Here is a 27,380-nt window from a genome sequence, read left to right on the forward strand (position 1 = left end):
TACAAATCTGTTTAACTTTCTGGCACCAGTTGATTTAAAGAAAGAGGTTAAGTAGTCTCAATGCATATACAATCCAGTGTATCTTGGATAAGCAACACATTTTTTTAGTAACATACCAAGCCTAACCATGTGGGTTAATGCTCCCTCACCAGGCGGCTTAATCTCCCAGTTAGGATGCCATTCCAGTCCTGCACCAGGTTTACATGACCACTTTTGTGAGTATCTGAATCCTATGGCTCCTGTTGTGTGCACCAGAAGTAACTTTCCCCATGTATCTGTATGTGGTTCTCATAGATAGTGGTTCTCTAGATATTGAGAAGATCCACACAACAGAAGAGGGATTGAAAAAATGGGATTGAAAAAGTCATGTGGGCATGAATAGGACCAGGACATCATCTAACCAGAGATAAAGCTTCTGCCCACATATTTAACACGTACATCAAGAGCTGGTGTGACAGCAGGATATCTTTTAAATATTCCCAGGCAACTTAAAGGGGTACTTTCACGCCCCCTCCCGTAGGCTTGCCTTGAGGGGCGGAGCGTGACGTCACACGGGGGCGGAGGCGTGACGTCACACGCCGCCCGCCCTGTGGTCGCCGGTAATCAGTCCTGGAGCGAACACACTCCGGGGACTGATTACAAACGGGGTGCGCGTGCACGATTACGGGGGTCCCCAGCGGTGGGACTTCCGCGATCAGGCATCTTATCCCCTATCCTTTGGATAGGGGATAAGATGTCTAAGCACCGGAGTACCCCTTTAAGAGCCCGAGACTTGCCCTGAGACTATTGCAATCTGGATATGTATTTGCTGAAAGTCCCATGCAAGTCGACAGGATCTCTGTCAAATCTCTGGCAAAGTTGCCTGGGTATTTTAAATAGATATTCTTCTGACGGAGCAACTCTGGATGTATGTTTTGAGCTTCATATATAACTACTGAGCAGGTTTTTTTTTTGGAGTGGCTTTATAAGTAAACTGGACTGAATTATTGCTTTTAGTACAACTAAGTTAATAACAATGTATACCACAGGGTAAATGTGTTTTAAATGAGAGTCAACGACAGACATCTGACACTTTTCATCAGAATATTGGTGCATAACACTTGTAAAATGTGCCCGCTGACCATTTTGGGGAGATTTGTCTAGCTGTCACGTACCAAGATTCTCTTCATTGTCCATAGCAACCAATCAGAGCTTAGCTTTCACTTTACCAAATGGCCATACCATATGAAAAATGAAAGCTTAACTGATTGGTTGCTATGGGCAACAACAAGACTCTTATTATAAGACAGCTTGCTAAATCTCCTCCATAACACCCAAATGTACCGTGAATCAATTCTTTCTTTAGGAACGTTGTGAAGATATACGCAAGATAACAGAGGTTGCATACACACAACTCTGATTAAACATACAATGTTTATTAATAATAAAATAATTATAACAATAAATAATGTGCTATGACATTAATAATATTACAGATCCGCATAAAATTATATTAAGTTGCTTAACAAAATATACTACTAGTGGCGTAAACTATGTACAACACAAGGTGGGAAAGGTGTTGAATGATAAATTAGCTGAGCCAGAGACAAAAGGGGGAATTTATCAGAGCTGGTGGAAAGGGAAAGTGAAACTGTTGCCCATAGCAACCAATGATTGCTTCTTTCGGTTTCTAAATGCTGCTTATAAGATCTGATTGGTTGCTGCAGGTAACTGCTCCATGTTTTCCTTGCACCACTTGTAATAAATCTCTCCCGGGGGACCTGTGTTTGTACTCGTGTGTAGAAAGAAATGTGTGTGCACAACGTGCATGTATGTAGATATATGCATGTATTATTGTGTTCATAAAGTAAGACAATACAATAAATAGAAAAAAAGTAATATATACAATATGAAAGACTGAACCAGTAGATATACATGTAAACACACATTTAACTTCACCCACACCTTCATTCAGTCTTAACCATTCTAACATGTGAATTTGAAGACTTATATAAGCTGGCACATACATATACATGTATACACACACACACACACACACACACACACACAAACACACACATACATACACACCATGGCAGCAATGTTCATTATATAAAGAAATATATCCTTGTAATATGAAATAATTATTTTATATGATGCATGCTGAGGTGATCTGTTGATCAAGACATTCAATGCTTTGCAGGGACTCTGCAAGAAAGATTACCCATTGACAATGACAACTGGTTATTAGGCTAGTTAATCAAAGTATCTAGTAGCTGGACAGTAGCCAGCTACTAGTAGCCAAACATTGAAAACTCAAAAGACCTCTTCTAATAAAACCCTTTCCATGAAATGCCCATTTAAGCAAGGAGCCCGGTTCAGGAGTAGGTGGGGGATTGGGGGTGGGGGGGGGGGGGGGGGGGCGAGAAAATGGTGGTCTGGTCCCTGCAGATAAGGCAATGGTCCCAGTGATGGGACAATCAGGTACAAATTTGAAGGGGCTGTGAGGGCTAAGCAAAAAAAAAAAAAATGCAGATGGTCCATAGAATTCATGACAGATAGATGTAGTGATAAGATCCTAGTTGAATTTTAGGTTGACAGGTTCCAAATGAAATAGTATGGCATGCTTATTTATGGAATATAGCTCTAATATAAAGCTTTCTTTACATCAGAGGGTTTTATTGATAAAAAAATATCTAATACAACTTAAATATACTTCTATCAGAGTAACCATAGCTTTTCAATGAGGTTAAACTACTTAAGCTGTTCGACCTCATTTGTTATTTGTACACATTATTTCATCTAAAACTATCGATCCCTGCAGGTGAAATGAAGGAAGGATAAATTCTGAATGTCTGCTCCATCTTCTCCATAGGAGCTTCGGGTAATGCTGCAGAATCTGGAAAATATACTGCAAGCAAAGCATTGCCCTCCTGTATTATAAATGCCTTGGAATGTCCGTAGTTGGAGATATGATAAACTTCTCAATGAAGGAGAATGGAAAAAAGCTAGAAACAGGACAATTTCACCTCCGGATATCTGTTAGACCAACCGGTTTATCAGAGCTCTCTGTGGCACTAAACACCATTTTATTGAAGCTCGTCTTTCCACGATTATTTGGTTGTAACTTGTTGATTTTTTCATTTTTTGTGGCTTTGGCATCTTTTTCCAGATCAGATTGAGAGCTAGAATCAGTGTGACTACGAGAGGACTTCCCCGAGTCTGCTTTTACTAAATCTCCTTGCTTTCTTGCAGGGCTGGCACTTGACCCTACTAACGCATCTCCTTGAATGGCAGTGGTGCAAAAGCTAAGAACATGACAGAGGCTTCCCCAGTTCTGGGCACACTGGGCTTGTACACTACGGGTTATTGCTTCTTTTACCTCATCTCCACAGGTCAACAGAATGTTGACCAAGTCAACATAGGGTCTGTAGGAAGAAAAAAATGTAGGTAATGTCAGTTGAACGGTTGATATAACTTTTAAGCATTAATTAAGCTGATTATAACAGGTCTTGCTATGTTGCAACAATATTTAATATAGCTATATAAACATATGTAGCTAGTATATATGTTTATATTATATATTACGTACATTGACCCTTTAAAGTGCTCTAAAAGTGCAACAGTCTTATATTTTTCAAAAATAATACAGTTTATGTCATAAGTTTACATATAATAAAAGAGGTATTCCAGTATCCAGTAAATTGCATTTAGATAAGACTATCACCCCAAGATATAAGTTACTAATATAGGGTTATCACAAATTTTACTGGCTTTAGCATGTTTTTGCGTGATTTACTCCTGACAGGAAGTTGAGTAGTTCTTTCATTTTCAGTATGGTATTGTCTTAGTAGCTCTCCAGCTCCTCCCTTTCTTCCAAGGCAATGCATTTCTCCCTGCTGTTCCTGTAGGCTTGGCTGGATGCTGTCTCTGAGCTGCAGTCCCACACAAAGTGATGTTACTACCACTGATCAGCCCCTCCAGTGTACATCACCTGTTATATATATATATATATATATATATATATATGTATATATATATTTATTGGGGCATTTAGAGACAAATGAGGTGTGCTTGTTGTACTTAACAATGCAGAGGAGCAGAAAGGCAATGATTGCAGCAGATGCTGCAACCTGATTATGTGATAATCTGCTGTGAAATGAGATGCACTGCAACAGCTCTAGGTGGGATACTAGCAGGAATCCTGTGCAAAAGGACTAGAAGGGGTGGGAGGACACTGATGAAGAGCTAAGGGAAAGCAATGCATTCTCTGAATTGTAGTACTGATAAACTGCTTATCAAGGACGTACAACTAGGAAATATAGGACTTAGACCCTCAAAACAAATAGATTTTTGGTAGTTTTGCAACCAGAGTAGACAGGTCAAAAGTTTAGTTCTTAGACCTTAAGATCTACGAGTCAGACTTATGCGCTCCTATTATGGAGAACATCCTTCGGGCTGCCTGCCAGGGAGTAATGACATGTTTATGCTAATTCATGATGTCACTATTAATCACCTTTTGGTGCCTTTTTTTTTCCTGTTTTCTTGTTTTTTCTGTGTGTGTATATATATATATATATATATATATATATATACTATCTCACCCTTCCATTTTGTATACGACCTTTGTACCTGCAATTGAGAAAGGCAGATTACCCTCCCGAAACGCGTCTTGCCACTTTGTCGTTGCTATCCGGTATTTCTATGTCTGTACCAAGCTTTCTACTAAAGGAGCTTACATTGAAACCTACAACTACCTGCATTTCCTCTATATCAGTAGAAGCGCCGCTGCAGCGCATTTTTTCTTCAAACTCTATTTCCAGTACCACGATATGGACCTCTGCCAAGGTTCCATCTAGTACACTGCTGGCCTGCATACCACCTTCCCCATTTGCATCTGGACAGCATCATAGGTGAAAAACTCTCCTCACAGAGGACACCTGATCTATACAGTTACTATAGGAACACCAGGCGCTGCTTTCTCTCTCTTTTTATCACTGCCTACTGCCAGGGAGTAAAGCTCACTACAGTGCGCTTCTGTCTGGTTACAACTCACGATCTCAGAGGGTCTCGGATTAAGATCCAGTGCAGTCTAAACATCATAAGAAATTTTCATATAAATGACCGTAATGCTTTAAAACTCATATTCCCCCCCTCAACAAACTACATGTTACGTTATGTACTCCGGCCGCACACTCTGGCCGTGAGTGCATGGTCCCGTTACCTGCTGCTGCCGGCGGGGCTGGGACTCGCATCACGGGACGCGCCCGCATGTGAGCCCCAGTCCGTCACTCACCTGGTGCTTCTCCTGCCACCACCTCTGCCAGCTTTAAGATTTAAAGGGTCAGTGCGCTCATTAGTGTAATTCACCTGTGGCTCATTGATTAATTCCTCCACCCTCCTCACTTCCCTGCCAGATCTTTGTTGCCTTTTGCCTGAGAGAAAGCATTCCTGAGAGTTGCCTTGCCGTGTAGCTTATCCTTTGCTCTGTGACTTGACCTTGCTCCTCTGCCGCCTGCCTTTTGACCTCCTGCTATGTCCTGACTACACTACTGTGCCGCCTGCCTTGAACTTCTGCTATCCTGACTACAAGCTGCCCTATCCCTCTTGTGCCTCGCATCTCCTCAGCCGCCTGTGTGGTTGAGCCGTGCCAGGGGTAGCGACCTGGGTGCTGCCTGCCGCAACAAGTCCATCCCGCTTTGCGGCGGGCTCTGGTTAAAACCAGCGGCACCTTAAACTTTGCTCCCTGGTATGGTCTGAGTCATCTGCCACATCGGTCCAGCGGATCCACATCCACTGGAGTTCCTGTCTTCTGAAACGTGAGTGTTACACTACAGTTTTAAAAGGTGTTTAAGATTTTACTTTATACACATCTCAAGCTATTTTTCTAACTGATCATTTTATTTATAATTTATTTCATCAAAATTCCAGTAGTTCAGAAGATTTTATTCGTCCAGGTAAATGTCATGGCTTTAGCAAGTTTTGTTTATGCCTTTTTGCTTGACATAATAAGAAAATAAAGAAATAAATGAAAACATCATAAAAAGTACTGGTGGACCTGCACCACTCGTAAATCCTTGGGAATAATTACAAATGCCTGAAGGTCCCTGGTTCATCTGTTCAAGTGATAATATGAAGGTTTATACTCCATAGGACCATGCAGCTATTGTATTGTTCAGGAAGGAGATGCATTCTGTCTCCTAGAGATGAACATACTTTGGTGTGAAAAATATTAATCCAAATAACCAAATTACCTTGTGAAAATGCTGGATCAAACAGGTACCTTACTATCTATAAGAATAAAATGTGTCCTAGGCCAACATGACTGGAAAGGCAGCTCAGCAAGAAGAGCCATTTATCCAAAATCATCATAAAAATACAGGTTACAGTTTGTACTTGTACATGGGGACAAAGGTCTTACTGTGGTGTCCCAGCACTAAAAGGCTGTCCTGAGCTAAAGATTGCATCGGGCATCTCTGCTGTCTATATGTTGGGCCCATTGCTCCATTGTTTGACCTGTTATAATGTGATTTATTGCTGTGCCATGTTATGTGGTAATTTATGCTCTGTACCTTTAAGGGATTGTGGCAGAGGGACCAGGCGACCCTAATACCCAATGGGGGACCCCCAAACCTAGCCCTTAATGTAGTGTAGGGGGGGGGGGGAGAGTTCAGTGGTAGTAGAGAGTTGTTTGAGAGAGGAAGTTTGGAGGAGAAGAAGAGTGTGTTCCAGCTAACAAGCTGAGTAGAAGCCTCGGAGAGGAGAAGAAGTCTGCTAAATTTCACAGCCACTCCACATCAGGAAAAGACCTCCCCACTCAGGTAAATTGTCAAAGCCTGGCCATAAGCAAAAGCTCTCAGTCAGTCAAGTTAAGTCTTTAAAGTCAGCGTGTGTTGCTACTAATCTTAAAGCTGCATTCAACAGCAACTACAACTCCCAGCAAGGTGAAAGGATTCCCAGGTTCCACTCTGCCCATAACTCTGCAACCAAAGTCTGTATTGTTTAAGTTCTGCTACCTCCAGCAAAGTAAAGAGACAGTTATCCGTAACCTGGCATGGGTGTATTTATTATCCCGTGCCTGGCCCAGGAGAAGCTATCATATCCTTGGACTGTGTAGGTTAACGGTGCCCTGGCGTCACAAAGTGATACATCTAACCACCCCCGAGTCACATACTCCAAACTGTTTAACTCCCTGTGGCCACCACATTACAACTTGGAGAAATGTCCTCTGGTCTTATGAAACAAAACTAAATTCAGTAAGGGTGCGTTCACACTGAGGATTCAGTCTGGCAGCTGTCGTCATTGATGGCTATGCAGAGCTTGCAGACTTTCGTGCAAAGAACATGTTCCTTCTTTGCGCAGAACAATTTCAATCGCCCGCCGCTGAAATTGCTCAGTGTTAACGGGTCTCGCGGAAAACTCATTAACACTGATGTTAAAGTTGACCGCACGTAATTCTGCCAGCAGAAATCTGCGGGAATTATGTAGTGTGAACGTACCCTTATAATGACAAATGCTAAAGTATGGAGGAAAAAGTTAGGCTTGCAAGCCAAAGAACACAATCCCAACCATGAAGACAGAGATGGAAGCAGCACATTGGGAAGGTGCTTTGCTGCAGGATGTACTGGTGTTTTTTTTTACAGAAAAGAAACATCTCAAGATGACAGCCAGGAAGTTAAAACATGGGCACAAATAGGTCTTCCAAATGAAGCAAGCCCTGACCTCAGTCCCAAACAAAATTTATAGGCAGAACTGAAAGAGTGTGTGAGAGCATGGAAGCCTACAAACATGACTCAGCTATACCAGTTCCGTCAGGAGTATAGGCCAACATTCCAGCAACTTATTATTACTTGTCGAAAGCCTCAACCATGTGACTCAAGTCAGACAATTTAAAGACAATGCTGCCAAGTGTATGTAAACTTCTGAGCTACTGGGAATGTGATGAAATAAATAAAAACTTTAATAAATCATTGTTTCCAGTATTATTATGACAATTCACATTCTTGAAATATAGTGGCGATTCTAACTAACTTCCAACTAAGAGGAGGAATGTTGTACTATGCTTAAATGTCAGGAATTGTGAAAACCTTTAGTAAAAAGTTATGACTTTTTTTTCTCGTTATATATCCTGTTTCCATTGATTCCACATATGCTTTTGTATTGTACGTAGGAGAGCAAGAGGATTTGGGGAAAACTTAAAGACTGCATCTCAAATTACTGTCCAAGCCCAGGGCATGTACGGCAACATTTTAATGTATACTGTGGGGCCTTACAACCCTAGAGGGACAGAGTGGTTCACACATCGACTTCTTATGTATAGGACTAAAGAGATCATTTTAATTTGAGAAGGGCCAGTTTTGAGAAAATGAATGGGTTTAAACAACTTTGATCTAATGTGTATGGTCTTACTCACAGCTACACAAATATTACAGCTACACAGCTACACAAATATTACATATGTTATATGCTATAGCAAAGTTAAGATTAATGGAGAAATATGTTGGTGTATTTATTACGGATCCTTGGTCCCCCTTGTGGCAGCTTGTAAGAACCCCCATATTAAAACACCTTAGGTTAGGATTAGGTCTTAATTTTGTATGGACTCTAGAGGTCTAGTTTCTTCATTCTAACCAACCACATTAAAGAGTACTTGTCATCAAATCATATTTTGTAAACTAACTCTAATTATATTCCCTAAGTACTCCTAACTTCTTACCCTTCTGGTCTGCCCAAGCACCCCTTACTGACCTAGAAACCTACTACAGGGTGCTGTGGAATTGGGACCTCTTATTGGCTCTCTTGCTTTGCTTCCCTATCCCCCCCCTCCTGTGTTTCTGCAAATGTTATTACGTAAAAAAAATGCAAAAGTTATTAAAAACATTATTTAAAAGAATGCACCCTAATAGTCCATTATGTTCAGTAAATGATATGAAACCAGTTAAAGATTCTTGAGTTTCAATACAAGAAAACAGTGTCAGTTCAACTTATGACTTATATTTCAAATGTCAGTTTTATGCTAGTAGCTAAATACTTTAAAGGAAGGAATTCCAGAACTAATGGACACAAAATGCCCCTGGCAGAGCTGCAACACTTCCTGACCATCATCACTTACTCATGTAACAGGAGGTCTTTGAAGTGAATCATCTCCACAATAACTTGGACATTTTCCTTGGCAGCGGAGCAGAGGTCATGCTTGGCATAGCATTCCTTCTGGAGCTGGTACACCATCTCTTTAATGGCTGGGCACTTACGACTGATACAACTGAATTTATGTCTCAGTCCATGCGCCTTGCATTTGAGGGCATCCTTGATAAAAGACTTTCCCTGCAATACAAAAGACATTAACTATTTTGCAAGCTTCTTTTTTTTTACAATTGTATAACATAGTTACTGTAGAGCTATATTCTGCAATATGAAAATGGGCACATGTTCTTCATTTGTTCTAGGTAGGGCATTCTTAATGTTGTATCATATCATCTCAAGTAACTAATGTGCAGCCATTACACCAGGCACAGCTTTATCTGATAAAGATGCATTAGTAGTTCAAGCCTAATAACTATGCCATGGCACTAATGCACATAAACTGCTCAGTTTAACAAGAAGTACATGCACTAAATGCATTGTGGTGTGTGTATAGTGGATTGCACAGATTGAGGGGGTTGTCTGATGGTTATGTACTGTATTTTAAGTGGGTTAGGGCCCTATTACACATGGAAATTACTGGCTGAACAGGCCGATAATCACTCTGTGCAATATGCCCAGAGATCAGCCAACAGATGTCATGGTTTTGACTCTTGTTCCTTGGCCGCACATCGCAATGTGTAATAGAGGATAACTGATGAATAATATAAGTGAGCTGGGTAATAGACTCAATAAATTAGTGCTGATCTACTAGTTTGACACTAACATTGGGCATTAGTCTATCCGTGTAATAATAACCTTATGCTGGAATAAAAAAAATATATAAATAAAAAATTAGTTCTAATGTAAATCAGGAATTAGTGATTGGTGTAGACCCATGGAGCGGATTAACCATGAATATTTTTTGCACTATAATGCATGTTTTTCCCCTCAAAACAAAGGGTCTAGTACAGGCATAGGCAACCTTCAGCACTGCTGATGTTTAGACTACATTTCCAATTATGCTTTTGCAGCATTTTGGCTGAAAGAGCATCACGGGAGATGTAGTCCAAAACATCTGCACTGCCGAAGGTTGCCTATGCCTGGTCTAGTATTTGATTTTCCCTCCCTACTCCTATAACTGTAGTGTCTCTCAAAAGGGGATGCCTGCAAACATTCTTTCCATTTACTAGTAAAGAGGACAGAACCATTTAGAGCTGGTCCCTTGTCTCCAAGAGCCCCACAGGTGCCACTTATTCTAAAATTCCTGACCTGTAGTGTTATGTGCGTCATCTGGCGGCGTTTCCCTCCGGTGCTGTAGAAAAAGCACCAGAGGGAAACTAACTGTAGAAAAGATCCTATTCATTTGAATGGGACACTTTACATTCATCCACCATCTCAAGATGGATGCAGAAAAATGTAATACGCCGCATGGGCGCTGGACAGGGGAACACATCTTGCTAAATTTCCCTGTCTGGCACACAGAATTAATGAATGAAATGCTGGGACACATATCCAGTGAAGAAAAAAATCACAGCATGGTAAGAGATCTGGTGTAAAAATCAACTGCTTCTTTTATTAAACTTACCAAACATGTGAGGTTACTTGATAAAATCAATCCAGACAAAATTTTGCATCTTTCGTGAAATGAATAAAAAAAGCAGTACATTTTTACTCTAGGTCTCTGACCATGCTGTGATCATTTCGACGCTACATCTGCAGTGCTGCCTTTTGATCTGCATAATGCTGTATTCACATCATGTTTGTTGCATAGTCAACCGAATCCGGCAGGGGAATTTCAAAACCACCTTGTCAAGGACTGACTGGAGGACAGGGAGTGTGAGCCCTATACTGACCCTAAAACCGCTCTCTTGCTGCCTACTTGCCCATCCACCCTAAGCGGTGGATCGACAACTAGGCAGGGAGAGCGGTTTTAGGGTCAGTTTAGGGCTCACTCTCCCTGTCTCCCATTTGGTCCTTGACAGAATAACCAGCCAAACCACTTGCTCTGGTGCACTTTCCATGTTTCTGATTCCGTTTTCAAGTGGACCAGATGCAAGGACCTGTTCGGCCTGTCTGCTGCTGTATGGCGTTCCTCCGTTTCTGAGCCAAGCATCTGCGGAATTTTTCGGTTATGTCTGTATGCTTGTTTTGTGTCTTTTAGAGCGTCCGGTGGCCCCTCTTTAAAGGGGGGGGGGGGGGCTGTGACCGACTATGTATATTATGTGTTCTTACGCCACTAGACTTTAGCGCAGGAAGGGACTGGCACCCAGTTGTCGATCCATCGTTTAGGATGGATGGGCAAGTAGGCAGGGAGAGATGTTTTAGGGTCAGTTTAGGCCTCACTCTCCCGGTTCCCCTGGTCGGTTCCTGACACACCTTCTGCTGTATCCCTGCCGTACCCGTGCTGTACCCAATTCATTTCAAGGAGATTACCATCAGCTAGTGACTCCAGTCAGCTCTTTTTTTCACCCTATCCGGTTTTGGAACTGGACTGATAACTATCGTCTGCTGTGCTTTTAAATCCGGTTTAAAAACCAGATATGGTTGAAAAATTTGCCGACAGGATTCACTAGCTGGCTCCGGTCACCTCCTTAAAATGAATGGGGATACGGCAGGAGGTGGTTTTCCGTATACGCCCCAAACATGGTATGAATGCAGCCTTACATATTAATTTTGGGGCAGCAGAAAACATTTTCAACCAATCTAACTTCCCAGAGGGACATCTTTAACAGATAAAAGATATTGATAACAGATATTGCAAAAGTATCAGCCAATTTGGGGAAAGTGAGTAATCCAATACAAGTTTACATTACCTGTGCATCAAATCTACCAGCATTGTGCAGGAAGGTCATACAGATTTCATGTAGACCCCGGATCTCACAGGAATTGTTCTCGAAGCATTCAAAGACTCCACACCCAACATCTCCAGCGTTGACTAGACAATGCTGAATTTCAGCTGAAATAATAGAAATCAATGTAAAATTATATTAAAACATTTACATTTTTATAAATGTGCATAACGAAAGTATGTTATATAACTCAAAGAAATAAAAACAGTAGCACCGATTTACTAATACTGTCTCTTTTTTAGACAGTGCAAACTGAGACTAGACACTTTAGACCAGATTATTCACCCTGGTTAAAGGAGATATAACATGAACAAAAATGTGTCCTGAGGATAGGCATTAGTTTTAGATCAGGAGGAGGGGGGGGGGGGGGGATTATGTGAAAGTCAACATGCCCCATTCCCAAAGAGAGCCAGACACCTAGCGATCTCAAACTTATCCCCTAACCTGTGGATAGAGGATATGTTTTTGTTCATGTTTGATACATCTTTAGACCAATTGCTGGTTGGCTTACTTTAATCCAAAAAATTTTGGTGCAATTTGTGGCACACTGAGCCATGAGCAAGCCACACTTGATTCAAGTAAAGCTATACTCCTTTTCACTAAGCCAGGAAATTTTGCTGAAACAAAGTTTCAAAACCTCATGTTGAATGTGGCACACAGTCATGTCAGCTAGTTTTTGGCACATATTATGCCAGAATTCTGGCACATTTTTTTATAGTAATATATATATATTGTTAACTGGATACTTTATGAAAAAGACAGCCATGCCTATATGTCTTAACAATATATAAAAATGATTAGCCAGACACAACAGGTGGTAGAATGAGCTCTCGTGGCACCAGAAGACAGTATCGAAACAGTTGCTTGAGACTTTAGGCTGGATGTGAGCTTTCAGGGTGCCTTAAAAGTTTTAAGAGGAATTAGTAGGCAAGTAGGGTAGTATCTGAAGAACGATTAGACAACTTTTGCCATTACTAGTCTACTACCACCCACCTAATTCAATTACCTTGTCTGACATTAGTGTATGAGTTAAACTCTGCTCTCTCTGCCCACAGAAACAAACATCATGAAGTGCTATGTATTAGTTATGTATAAGTTTACTACAAATATGCATCCTACCTAACATCCTTTTTCTGTATGTTTGAGTCATAATCAAGTCACCACCATGGTTAATGGAAAAGTAGTCAGATGATATTCTCAGCTGACAGTCCAAGGTTGGACTCAAAGTGATCACCAGGATGGACTCAGAATGGGCACCTGGAAATACAGTTTCCTGGCAACAGTTTACACGTGAAGTTACTAATATTCTGCACAGGCCCACACAGAGCCAATGCTAAAGCTCTGACTAGCGTTGTGGCGTAGTGTTACACCATGACACTGAGAGGAGAAAGCAAGAGGAGCCATAAAAGGCAGCGTTTAAGGCCAAAACTAGGAGCATGTGGAGTAAATGTGTGGGGTGTGTGCTGTGCATGCTGTCTATGTACTGAAATGCAAGGCCTGAATACAACTGCCATGATACAAGCCAGGTAAGAGACTGAGCGATGTTTTGGAGCTACAGTTTGCGGATGTGCCAGCCCAGTGTTGGCATGCCTAGTGGCTAGTGAGAGGCTACTGAGAGGCCTGCCTATTCAAGGCTAGAAAAGTGAGTGAAATAGTTGGGTGAAGAAGGACATTAAATGGCCAAGTGTGTTGCCAGAAGGTAAGCTCAAACGAGAAATAAGAATAAATAAAAGTGTGTTTGCACAAGTGTCAACCTGTGTTTTAGTTAAAACAGTACTGATGTTATTACTGGTGTAATAAGCCATTGGTGTAATGAGTCATTATTTTAAACATCTTACCCTTTTGAGAAGAATATGGACTGAAAACATGGTAGCTTGGGATCTTGATAGAACAGAATATCAGGCAATATGTACTCTGCACATTTGTATCCATGGGATATGGTATTGATAGTGGTGTAGAGGCCACGAGGACCTTCTGAGGTGCAGAACAGACCGAACATTGCCCTGTGTAATAGACACAGAGTTTGGCTAAAGAACTTGCAGGGTCTTGTCATGTTTAAAAATCTAATTTGTCGACCATACATTTCAAATTATACAAATAATAGAAGTTTAGGGCCGCACAAACAATCCAGCAATTGTTCCTGTGGCCCTGCCTGTACAATGACTGAGCTGTCTACTGTACTTTTTAAATAAGTGCTGATCTATTTGGTTGGCACTCGCATTGGGCAGTTCTATGCTTGTTTAATATCACTCTAAGTAACTAGTGCAACCCTGCAAATAGTGTAAAGGTGGGGCAGGCTGTGTTGGGAGGTAGCCTTCCAGAGACCCACAGCAGAACATCATGATGGACAAGAGCCTGACTTTGGTGACAATTTTGGTATATATCCAGGTCCCCAGCCCCAGGAACGGTGAACAAATAAAAATGATTTGTTCATCTGCAAGAGAGTTCTGCTTCATTCAATAGGGAAATCCTCCTTATAAGGTGATGCACTAAGAAAGATGTAATTGAAGCAGTGGCTGCAGGCTTAAGTGATCAGCAGTATTACTCAAAATACAAAGAAATGTATAGTGAAGGCTCTAGTACGAAATATGCGAGCCAGAGCTTTACATTCTATCACATATATTGAAATAAAGCTTCATAAAACTGAAGAGCTACATTTATGATACCTACACATATTTTAACTGTAGTATCATATCTTGAAACATTAACTCCAATTGGTGACTATTTCGATTTTGCTGCCATCAACAGTGGTGCTACAAAAGGAACATGCCAGGGTGGGCAGGTATCTGTTCTGCATTGGGTACCAAAGCTTCAAGCCATAACTGTGGTGCGGATGAACCTATGGATTATATGAAGATGGTTGCAGTGGGCACTTATCTAAGGTTTTCTGGTATCTAGAAGCCATCTTTGTGAAAGGCAGCCAAACTGTACTAGAAGTAAATGTTAAAAAAACTTTCTATCTTCAACCATCACTAGAAGGAAAGTCTTACTAATAAATTAATAGAGCACACATTGCATTTCATTATGACTATATATATATATATATATATATATATATATATATATATATATATATTGTGATGAGGTGGCAAGGAAAGGGTGTATTTCCTTGGTTCACCCTGAAGTATCTCTCACCTGCTTCTTAATTAATGAGGCAGGAGGGAATGGAGGTGTGTATATAAGATGGAGAGTCAGTATAATCTGGGCTCTTCCTAGGAGACAGCAAGTGGGCTGTAGGGGAGAGACAGAGCCTGCTGAGGAGTACACAGCCTGAGCTATGAGTGGCTCAAAGAGTGACATGAATTGTGAGTAGAAGGTTGCAGGGGACATATGTTTAACTGGGAAGCTCAGCGGTTGTTAGTCAGGACAAGCTGATCTGTTTAGTCAGTGACCAGACAGTCTAGGATTTTGTTTTGTTCCTGTTTTTTTTTTTTTCCCCCCTGCAACCTGTCTAATAAAACTGGCAAGGTGCCAGATTTGCATTATAAATGTTTGTTTGCTGGTTTATTGAGAAGAAACGCATCCTGTGGCGTAGTCCAGGACTAACCCAGAGTGAATCCCCGAGGACGGTTCCTTACAATATATATACCGTATATACTCAAGTATAAGCCGAGTCGAGCCTAGTGATGTTGCCTTGACGACGACGCACAGGGACGTGCATCGTCGTCAAGGCAACGTCACTATTCTGGCCAGGAGTGGAGAAGAGGGCCTCCCGGTGAAAATGGACAGCCCGGAACGACTAACCCTCCCCACCGGACGGTCCCTGCAGCATAGATGGCCCGGACCAGCTCACCCTTCCTTCCCACTGAGGGGAGGTGAGTAGAGAACTAAAGGGGGGTCTGGATGATGACGAAGGCCGCAGTGGTCTTTAGCCTGCGGACCTCCAGATGTTTGAAGGTTGAACACCACTGATTGACAGGCGATGATGATGAAGGGGTGATGATGACGGGGGTCTGGATGATGACAGGGGGGGATGATGACAGGGTGATGATGACGGGGGGGGGGGGGTGAAAATGACAGGGTGATGATTATGGGGGTGTTAATGACGGGGTCTGGATGATGACGGGGGGGATGATGACATGGGGGGATGATGTATTTCCCACCCTAGGCTTATAGTCAAGTCAATATATATATATATATATATATATATATATATATATATATATTCCGAAAGCAGTGAGTACCCCCCTGTTCTGGAGCTATGCAGTGTTTTATCCCCATCTGACAGATTCTAAAAACCGTCAGATGGGTGTGCAAAATTATAATGCGCTAGGGGTATGGTTGGGCTTATCAAGACAGGAGCGCGCCGTCTCCATAGACAACAATACATTTCTGAGTGGAATTTGCAGAAACAATGATAAGCTCCATTGTTTCTGCAGATACCGAGATCAGGATTTTCGTCGTGTGTGCGCTGTAGCAGAATCCCATTAAAATCAATGGGACACTGCTGCAGCGGAATTTCCAAGTGGAATATTTCCGTGCGCTCCTCCTAATAAATCTGCCAAACATAACAAGTGGCATTTGACTGACCAGTGTGTAAAAACTCAAGTCTTAGTAAATCCCCCCTTATGTTCAAAAGTGTCTTCCACTAAATAAAATGACCTAAAGAAGTCATACTTCATGTGTTATGGTTAAAAGTAAACACAGTGCAATGGTTATGAACATCTTAGTCTTTTGGTATTTTATGGATATGAATCAAAATGTTGAACTATTACAGTATGTTCATTTTTATGTTTGGATTAAAATAGTTATTTTTTATGAAAACAATAGTCAGAACTGACCTAGTTTTTCATTTGGACATCATTTCCTTGACTGACCATGTTACTGAAGTCTGTGCCATTTTTTTCTGCATTCACGTCACACAAGTGATTGAGCATCTCAGTAACTTGGTAACATAAATGTTTTGAAAACATTCCTTTTTGCCCCCCCATCCGTGATTATTACGTGCCCTAGAAGTTGTTAGTTGAGGATATCAAATCCCCTACAAAAAGCTGACCCTGTGACCTATGGGAGCAGTGTATGTTTTCAACATCTGCTGGAGAAGCCAGGAAGTATGACCCTACTTGTACTTTACTTGGCTGTTATACTTAGCAAACATTTCTTTACTAAGAAAAAAAAACAAACTGCTGAGAATTGTCTGTTCTCACATGGTACCAAGCCATATTCTACTATTCAATATGCTGCTTTGTCTGGACTGTAACTTAAACTTCAGCCTGCGATCCCAATCACACCCAAAGCTGTATAAAAAATGAGTGTCACTGCTGACACCTTACTACCGTGGAAAACTTTTTTTTTTTTAAATCAAGTGGTGCCAGAAAGTTAAACAGATTTGTAAGTTACTTCTATTTAAAAATCTTAATCCTTCCAGTACATTTTAGGGGCTATATGGTACAGAGGAAATGCTTATCTTTTTTAGATTTCTCTGATGTCCTGACCACAGTGCTCTCTGCTGACCTAATTTCCAGTCCTCATATCTCATCCCCATATCCTGTCCTCATATCCCGACATCATATCCTGTCCTCATATCTCTCATATCCCTAATACTATTCTCTGCAGCTGCCTGCCCCTAGGGGGTGGGTTTGGGTTATTTTAAAGGGGTATTTCAGGCATTTCTTTTTATTTGACTATGCTACAAGGGCTGTAAAGTTAGTGTAGTGCACAATACAGTGTCTGTACCTGTGTGTGACGGTTTTCTCACAATTCTTCTGTGATTTTCACCCCAATATTTATTTTTAACACCATACGAAATGACTGTTGTCTCAGATTTTTCCCAGGTTGCAATGCGGCCGAGACCTGACTCACTGGTCAGTTGATGAAAGGGAGCCTGTCTGCTTCAATGGGTGGAGAGATCGCTTGGTGGGAGAGAGATCAATCTGTAACTAATGCAACAGCTGTAGGCACCCTGATTGAAAACCACAGGTCTTTTGAATGGATGCAGATCATTTATGTTTCAATGGGTGGGGCGGCTGACGTGTGGGAGGGAGGAAAATGGAATTATGGGATTTGTAGGCAAAAAAGGTAAACTCAAACAGGAAATACTAGTTCACAAAAAGCTAGCCACAGTGTTATGGTAATCTCACAACATAGCCATTTAGCCCCAAGACAAGTGTAGATCCTTCCTAAGCATGTCCATTACTGTCTGCCAGGTACGTACTAAAATCACCTTATGCTGGATAACCCCTTTAACTATATTTTTAGTTGACATATAAGTAACATATATATCAAGTTTCATCGAAATATCTCCTGCCGGTAATGATGGGACATACATTCATATGTTGAGTTGTGTGTATATATATATATATATATATATATATATATATTTATGCATTTTTTTTTTAATAATCTGAGTCATCTTTGTTGTCATCATCATACAGGTATCTGCTGCCATCTGCTGGTGAGGGGCTCTTCTAATTTGTGACCTATTCGCTGGGCCCTATGATGCTATAAAATGTATAGTGCTATTTACAGAATTATGTCTGGATAAGAATTATGTCTGGATAAAAAGTTGTATTATGGTAGTATACTGACGGTACAATAGTTTACACCACTGTTGTATAGCATCGGATATCATCCTGGAACTGTCACGGATCGGCAAGCTGGAGGTGGATCCTCTGTGTCAGAGAGGGTTTGGCGAGGACCGTGTCGGTGGACCGGTTCTAAGTAGCTAATGGTTTTCACCAGAGCCCGCCGCAAAGCGGGATGGTCTTGCAGCGGCGGTAGCAACCAGGTCGTATCCACCGGCAACGGCTCAACCTCTCTGACTGCTGAGATAGGCATGGTACAAGGGATAAGGCAAGAGCAAGGTCGGACGTAGCAGAAGGTCAGGGCAGGCAGCAAGGATCGTAGTCAGGGGCAACGGCAGGAGGTCTGGAACACAGGCTAGGAACACACAAGGGAACGCTTTCACTAGGCACAAGGGCAACAAGATCCGGCAAGGGAGTGCAGGGGAAGTGAGGTATAAGTAGGGAGTGCACAGGTGGAAACTAATCAAGCTAATTGGGAAGATTGGGCCAGGCACCATCATTGGTGCACTGGCCCTTTAAATCTAGAGAGCTGGCGCGCGCGCGCCCTAGAGAGCGGAGCCGCGCGCGCCAGAGCATGACAGCCGGGGACCGGGACAGGTAAGAGACTTGGGACGCGATTCGCAAGTGGGCGCGTCCCGCTGTGCGAATCGCATCCCCGACGGCCATGTCAGTGCAGCGCTCCCTGTCAGCGGGACCGACCGGGGCGCTGCAGGGAGAGAGACGCCGTGAGCGCTCCGGGGAGGAGCGGGGACCCGGAGCGCTCGGCGTAACAGTACCCCCCCCCTTGGGTCTCCCCCTCTTCTTGGAGCCTGAGAACCTGAGGATAAGACTTTTGTCCAGGATGATGTCCTCAGGTTCCCAAGATCTCTCCTCTGAGCACTCAACTCCAAAGGGTCCAAGATAACGTGGTCCGAGATTAAAACTGGGGACACGGAAGCGGATATACTTGGTGGAGAGCCACACAAAAACAGGAGGAGTTCTTCTTTTTCCTTCGGCAAGCTTCTTCACCCGGGATGAGGCTAGTATGAGGGATTTAAGAGTCTTTTCCCAGATGGTGGCGAAGCCCCGGAAAACCTCATCAACAGCGGGCACACAAGAAGGCGTGGGGGTGGGGAGGGAAGAGGGTCAAGCCCGGCACGGGGCAGAGTGTCAACAGGACGGGAGCCGTGAGGAGGAGACACAGCATAGTCCAGACAGGCCTTTGGGAGGCCAGGTAAAGGGGGAGACACAGAGGCTTGACTGACGGGACTGGGAGCAGACGTGAGGCACTTCCTGTGGCAAGGAGCACCCCAGCTCCCGATCTCCCCGGTGGTCCAGACAAGGGCAGAAGATGGGGGTTGGAGCCATGGCAGACCGAGGAGGCCTTCAGAGGAGCATTTGGGCAAAACAAAAAGTTCCATGCTGAAGAGCAGGAGTTCTGCGCGGTAACGCACAGTGCAGTATAGAAGTAAATCTTCTTTCTTCCTGCGGCGAGTCCTCTCTTCAGGGGTCAGGCGGGACCGATCCACTTGCATAGCCTCCTCGGCGGGAGGCACAGGGGTGGATTGCAAAGGATACTGTAAGAGAGGTGCTCCGGGCGGTGTGGCACATGGCAGGGCCTTCCCAGGCAGGAGACCACGGCAGAGTCTAGAGTCCCCATCAAATTTGTCCGGCAGGGACAAGCAGGGGTTAGGAGCGGCCGGTCGCTGCGGAGGAGTTGCAGGAGCCGGCGGAGGAGATGGTTGTTGCTGTTGCAGCTGCTGTGTCTGTGACTGAAGTTGCTGTATCTGCGGCAGCAGCTGCTGTATCTGTGACTGAAGTTGCTGAGTCACGGAGGTCAAGTATGCCAGCTGGTGATTTCGTTGGGCGATCATCAGGGATTGCTGGGCAATCACCGTGGAAATGTCGGCAAGACTTGACAGCGGCACCTCAGCGGAATCCATGGCCGGATCTACTGTCACGGATCGGCAGGCTGGAGGTGGATCCTCTGTGTCAGAGAGGGTTTGGCGAGGACCGTGTCGGTGGACCGGTTCTAAGTAGCTACTGGTTTTCACCAGAGCCCGCCGCAAAGCGGGATGGTCTTGCAGCGGCGGTAGCAACCAGGTCGTATCCACCGGCAATGGCTCAACCTCTCTGACTGCTGAAATAGGCATGGTACAAGGGATAAGGCAAGAGCAAGGTCGGACGTAGCAGAAGGTCAGGGCAGGCAGCAAGGATCGTAGTCAGGGGCAACGGCAGGAGGTCTGGAACACAGGCTAGGAACACACAAGGGAACGCTTTCACTAGGCACAAGGGCAACAAGATCCGGCAAGGGAGTGCAGGGGAAGTGAGGTATAAGTAGGGAGTGCACAGGTGGAAACTAATCAAGCTAATTGGGAAGATTGGGCCAGGCACCATCATTGGTGCACTGGCCCTTTAAATCTAGAGAGCTGGCGCGCGCGCGCCCTAGAGAGCGGAGCCGCGCGCGCCAGAGCATGACAGCCGGGGACCGGGACAGGTAAGAGACTTGGGACGCGATTCGCAAGTGGGCGCGTCCCGCTGTGCGAATCGCATCCCCGACGGCCATGTCAGTGCAGCGCTCCCGGTCAGCGGGACCGACCGGGGCGCTGCAGGGAGAGAGACGCCGTGAGCGCTCCGGGGAGGAGCGGGGACCCGGAGCGCTCGGCGTAACAGGAACCTCTATGCTCATTCTAAATGTCCTATTTAAAGGCGTACTCCGGGGAACTAAAACCATAGTTCATCTTTTCCCTCTCACCAACCAATTTATTTGTCTAAATATCATTCAATAGCTACACAGAGCAGTTTTCCTCTTTCAGCTGTCACTTACATGCAGGGAGTGAGAGAAATATGTAATTATTAGATCCACCTTGTCTTTGTGTAAAGCCCTCACTGAGACTAGCCACCCTCCCTGAAGACAAACACCATGTGATTTCTGTCTGGTCTAGGGCTCTGGCTTCACAGCCACACCTCCCCCTCCCCCTCCCCTCCCTGTGTGAGGATCTTTCCAGCATCTCCTGAGAAGATTCTCAGTCATAACTCAGCACATAAAACTGCTCTTTGCCTGCTGTAGATCTAATAACTGACTGCTGCCATTCAGAGCATAGCATAATTTATTGCTGGGGGGAAGGATAGTTTGAAGGAAAAGACATATACAGTGTACAACACAGCATGCACACAGCATGACAGCCATTACACAGAGCTGCACTGACTGCTGGGAGTTGTGGTCTGGGCTGTAAGCAAGGAAAAATAATATTTAGGAGAAAACAGGGGCCACATGAGCTGGCAAAATCACATGGATAACTACAGGGGACACAGAACAAGTATTGTGGTGTGTCTTTGGGGCATGTTTATTTTTCTTAACTTTCACGGAGCACTCCTTTAAATTTGATGCCTATATTTGCAGATCTTGTGACATTTTAACTGGCCTTTTACTAAACAGATCCTTATAGATGTACCTACAGTTAGAAGTGCAACCAATAAACTAAGTTGTGAGAGCATAGGCTGCGTTTACATATTATAGTGAGTGAATTTACAGAATATTAAATGAGTGAGTGAATGTAATATTGTCAGTATTATCAGTTCCCTGCAGAAATACTGCTCGTTCTATATTCACTATGTCACAGCGGCCTCCTAGAGTAAAATATGACAATTGCAGGGATATTAATAGCTATCTGAGCGTTCTCCGACCACACAGATGACGTCCTGTTCTTTTCTTTAAAACTAATTATGTTGTTTCTTCAAACTACCCAAGATTCCCACACTCTGACAAGGAAAGAACTTTAATGCCTCAGCGAGAATCCGTCACATTTTTTCCTTCTTAAAAGTCTGGAACTCACCGTCTGTGTTTTTAAATATTATTCCATTGAGACTGGAGCCCTGATGTGGCTCCCATACAGATTAGAAAAGCAAGTGTCCTGAATGTAGTAGTCCTGGATCTACCATAGTCACTGTTATAAACCAATGAAAAGGCAAGAAGAGTGCACATTTTAGAGAGTACCTGACACCTTTTTTGTACAGTGGATAGGAATTTCAATAAGTTGGCCAGCCATCCTTCTTGCCCCCCTTAATGGAAAACGATCACCCGTTCACCCACACTAAACCCAATACACCGGGTTATAGTGCGGGTTACAGGAGACCGATGCGGGCTCTCTGACTAATATAAATAACCTGCTGTCCGGCGGCCGGTCCCTCCGAAGATCCTCTTCTTTCTGCGCTGAATTGCGCACTGGAGGAGGGCCTGCTAGCTGGATTTCAATATTCATGGGCACTGGTAACATGACTGCTCAGTAGGCACAAGCGCTCACGTGACCAGCGACCTTGAATATTCAAATCCAGCCGGCGGGCCCTCCTCCAGTGCGCAATTCAGCACAGAAAGAAGAAGATCTTCAGAGGAACCGGAATGTATATTAGTCAGAGAGCCCGCATCGGTCTCCTGTTCCCCGCACTATTACCCGGTGTATTGGGTTTAATATGGGTGCACGGGATGACCGTATTACTTTACTACAGTCTTATAAAGGTAAAAGGGGTATTTTTTTAAATCACTTCAGATTTGTAAATGACTTCTATTTAAAAATCGTAATACTTCCAGTACTTTTCAGCTGCTGTATGCTCCACAGGACATTCTTTTCTTTTTGAATTTCTCTTCCGTCTGACAACAGTGCTCTCTGCTGACACCTCTGTCCATTTCAGGAACTGTCCAGAGCAGGAGAAAATTCCCATAGCAAACCTATCCTGCTCTAAACAGTTCCTGACATCAACAGAGGTGTCAGCAGAGAGCACTGTGGTCAGACAGAAAATAAATTCAAAAAGAAAAGAACTTCCTGTGGAGCATACAGCAGCTGATAAGTACTGGAAGGAATAAGATTTTTAAATAGAAGTAATTTACAAGTCTGTTTAACTTTCTGGCACCAGTTGATTAATGAAGCTTTGTCTATCATGTGTTATTTCTCTGCATGTACTGACTGGGAGAGTACTAGAGAAGAAGCCAGCAAGCCATAGAGCAGTGGTCTCCAAACTGTGGCCCTCCAGATGTTGCACAATTACAACTCCCAGCATGCCCGGTGCATTGCAATAGAATGAGATTTGCCTTCGGATGGGATGCTCCGCCTCCATCACATCCTATTGGCTCACACTTGTCACGTGACATATTTAACCGTCACGCATCGACTCGCACAGCAGTGTCAGTTTGGCTATCACAGGGAGAGGATCTCCTCTCCCTGTGATAGCTGAAGCTGCACGGAGCTCACATGGGCTCTGAAGCTCATACATTTACTCAGCTCATACGGCTCATACATTTACCCTTTTATTACATTTACTGTTTTATTGATCTACAGCGCTATCGGTATCCCTATGCCCGATAGCGCTGTCATCAGCGTGCCTCCCCGCGAGCGCGATAGATCCACATCGCTATCGGGATCCCAATGCCCGATAGCGCTGTCAGCGTGCCTCCCGCCAGCGCTATCGATCAACAGCGCTATCGGGACCCCTATGCCCGATAGTGCTGTCATCAGCTTTGCCTCCCAGCGTGCGCAATAGATCGACAGCGCTATCGGGATCCCTATGCCCGATAGCGTTGTCAGCTCCGTGAAGCTTCAGCTATCACAGGGAGAGGCGATCCTCTCCCTGTGATAGCCAAACTGAGACTGCTGTGCGAGTCGATGCGTGACGGTTAAATATGTCACGTGACAAGTGTGAACCAATAGGATGTGATGGAGGCGGAGCATCTCATCCGAAGGCAAATCTCATTCTATTGCAATGCACCGGCTGTCCAGGCATGCTGAGAGTTGTAGTTTTGCAACATCTAGAGGGCCACAGTTTGGAGACCATTACTATAGAGCCTTTTATACAAAAATCAACAATTTAATCAAATAATGACAGACAAGAATAAGGTTACACCTAAACCCATTAAAAAAACATATAATTCCCCCCCCCCCAAAAAAAAAAATAAAAAAAAAAAAATTACAGAGGTACCCCAAATAGATGTAGATAAAAAGAGCATAGACAGCAAGGCTTCGTGGAATGTATGAAAACCTAAAATATTATGACACAATATTATTCTATTTTGTTTTGTCAGTGTTGTAGTACTGTTCCTTCATCCCTCTATTTGTTAACTATTTGGAAACAGACAAGAAAAGATTGTCAGCTCTGAAGAGAAAAAACAGGATCTTTCCCACTCAATGCTATCCACTTGGCACAGTGTAAGTCAGTGGCTTGTAAACAGAATAAATCATTATCAAGCCTAGCTTGCTAGGAATGTAACTATGCCTGACAGAGGCACAATCGGGCTTGGTTTTGTAGACCACAGAGGTAATGCAATGTTCCCCTAAGGGAAAACTGCAAAGAAATGCATAGTGTAAAGCGAGAATGAAAAGCACATTACACGTTTAAAGCCGTGTTTTTTAATCCTTAAAAAATGGGTTATGTAAATATGCAAATTATAATTTCGAAAATCAGCACATAGCATTACACTCGGAATAGTCTTTACAGTACAAGCTTTCTGTGCAGAATGGTTTCTTGGGCATCTCCCAAGCACCTCAAAGTACTAGTGTTACCCAAATTGGCAAACTGGATTTCACTGACATGTTTGCTAAGCATCAGACAGGGCATTTCTTGTAAAAGATCTCAGCCTTGGTCTTTTTCAGACAAAACACCCAGCTATTTACTACTGCAGCCTGTCTGGGGATGAGTGTCTTTTTTTTTCTTTTTTTTTTTTATCCTCTGGGTTGAAGACATTAACTCTGCAATCCCCATGTGACTGGAGTAACATTCCACCTCTGCTATGCACTCTTAGCACGTGGTTTTACACAAGCATTGCAGATAGTATCTGGTGCTAGCACACCACAAATCACAGCACTTGTCATCAAGAGCCTTTTTTTATCCTATTCAGTGGACCTCCAAACTGTAGTATATGGGATAAAGCACATATTGTGGTCTCCAAACTGTGCGCCTCAAACTGTTGCAAAACTACATCCCCCAGCCTACTGGGAGTTGTAGTTGTGCAACAGCTGGAGGTACGCAGTCTAGTGACCACTGTTCTAAAGGATTGTTGAAATGTGTGCTTTATCCCATTAAGCTGAAAATGGACTCTCAATGCTGTCACATAGCACATTAGACTCCTGATACAAAATGTAACTGTGGGAATAATAATAATAAAAACAGCCATACAGATGTTGCAGGACTGAATCTTTTATGTTACCTATACAGTGACAAGTGGAGATCCTTGTAGCAAAAAACACTTAACTGGCACTTGCTGGGTCAGGAGTAAATGATGGCAGGTAACTCCAGGTAAGATGAACAAAATTCCTTTATTGACAGCGCGTTTCGAGGGGGTCTGCACCCCTCTTCCTCAGGTCAGGGAGGAAGAGCGGTGCAGACCCCCTCGAAACGCGTTTTCAACCCACAATAAAGGAATTTTGTTCATCTTACCTGGAGTTACCTGCCATCATTTACTCCTGACCCAGCAAGCACCAGTTAAGTGTTTTTTTTTCTTTTTGCTACAAGGATCTCCACTTCTCAAGACCGCCCCAGGATGCTGGGTACGGACAGACATGGGCTGCTGCTGTTTTCTCCTTCTACTCAAGGCTAACTACGGTGTTGTGCCCGGAGCACAACACACCCAGGTGAGCAGTTATATTATACACACCTATATATACACTGCCACCAGGAGGTAAAGGCACAGGGGGCGCCGGTGCTTGTCCCAATTATCTTTCCATATATAGTTGCTATACAGTGACAATTCACATCATAACACACTTATTGCACATGGCAAATTAGTTTTGTTGCAATAAGAAGCTCAGCTCTGCTACATATGTATATTTCACAGTCTGGGGAACCAGTAAACCAGTGTTTCCCAACCAGGGTGCCTCCAGCTGTTGCGAAACTACAACTCCCAGCATGCCCGGACAGCCTTTGGCTGTCCGGGCATGCTGGGAGTTGTAGTTTCGCAACAGCTGGAGGCACCCTGGTTGGGAAACACTGCAGTAAACATACAAAAATGGCAACTTTAGTCTCCTGTAGCTCAGATGTACAGCACGCTTCTCCCAGCTGTGTGATGCTCTCATAAACTGGGACAACCCATATTCTAGACAGTCCTGGCTGCAAGATCACAGCCAAGTTGTAGTTAACTGTAACTTGGCCAGGATCCCATGGTCTCATACTTTGTGCGACTCAATGTATTTGTATGAATCACACCACTGAAATGTGACTGCAGCCATGCATGTCTAGCCTTACAGCTCGCAATCTATAGGACAGAAATTTTTTTTAATAGGATTTCAATAAATGTTCTAAAAAGCAATGCATTAAATGGCCAACCACTATTTAGTGTGATGTCAGGAGTTGTCACACAGCACTGCAGGTAAAGCTACTGCTTTGTATTATCTATCACAGTGTTTCCCAACCAGTGTGCCTCCAGCTGTTGCAAAACTATAACTCCCAGCATGCTGGGAATTGTCGTTTTGCAACAGCTGGAGGCACACTGGTTGGGAAACCCTGATCTATGAGTTATCACAATAGGAAAGAAATGTAACCATAGAAAGTGAGAAATGTGACACATATGAGCATGTGGCTGAGCAGAATGCCTGTGCCATGCATACCTGTGTTCTGCAGGGAGAGCCTTCCTTTCAGATTAGCCAGCTTGTCTCTATCCTGGTTACTCTCAGGCAGGTCAGTAGCATCTGTCCCATAAACTGCATCAAGGCTTGCAAACACCAGCCCCAGTGTGACTAGCCTGCTGAGGAGTTCCCTGCACATGGTCCTGTCTTACTGAAGTGAGAGGCTGAGAAGAGAGATCAGCCTGCTGTGCTCTGTAGCCCTATCCTTAGTCAGCCCCTTCCACTGTCAGTACAACTGGAGCTGGGAATGATGAGGAGCTGGGAGGGATGGTGCCTCAAATATCCCCTGGAAGCTCTGGTGTCACTTGAATGAAGGA

At 43.6% G+C, this 27,380-nt stretch overlaps 1 protein-coding gene across 1 annotated transcript; it reads right to left on the bottom strand.

Annotated features, from left to right (window-relative positions):
* Positions 1-1,697: 1,697 nt before the first annotated feature.
* On the bottom strand, positions 1,698-27,380 carry STC2 (stanniocalcin 2). The gene is made up of 4 exons (XM_056569419.1): positions 27,046-27,380; positions 11,916-12,058; positions 9,092-9,303; positions 1,698-3,407 (listed from the first exon to the last, which is right to left on the bottom strand). The coding sequence occupies exons 1-4, from the start codon at positions 27,200-27,202 to the stop codon at positions 3,005-3,007; spliced, it is 915 nt and encodes a 304-aa protein (XP_056425394.1). The 5' UTR covers positions 27,203-27,380; the 3' UTR covers positions 1,698-3,004.

Source organism: Hyla sarda, chromosome 4 (genome assembly GCF_029499605.1).
Source record: "Hyla sarda isolate aHylSar1 chromosome 4, aHylSar1.hap1, whole genome shotgun sequence".
In the NCBI taxonomy this organism is placed as follows: domain Eukaryota; kingdom Metazoa; phylum Chordata; class Amphibia; order Anura; family Hylidae; genus Hyla; species Hyla sarda.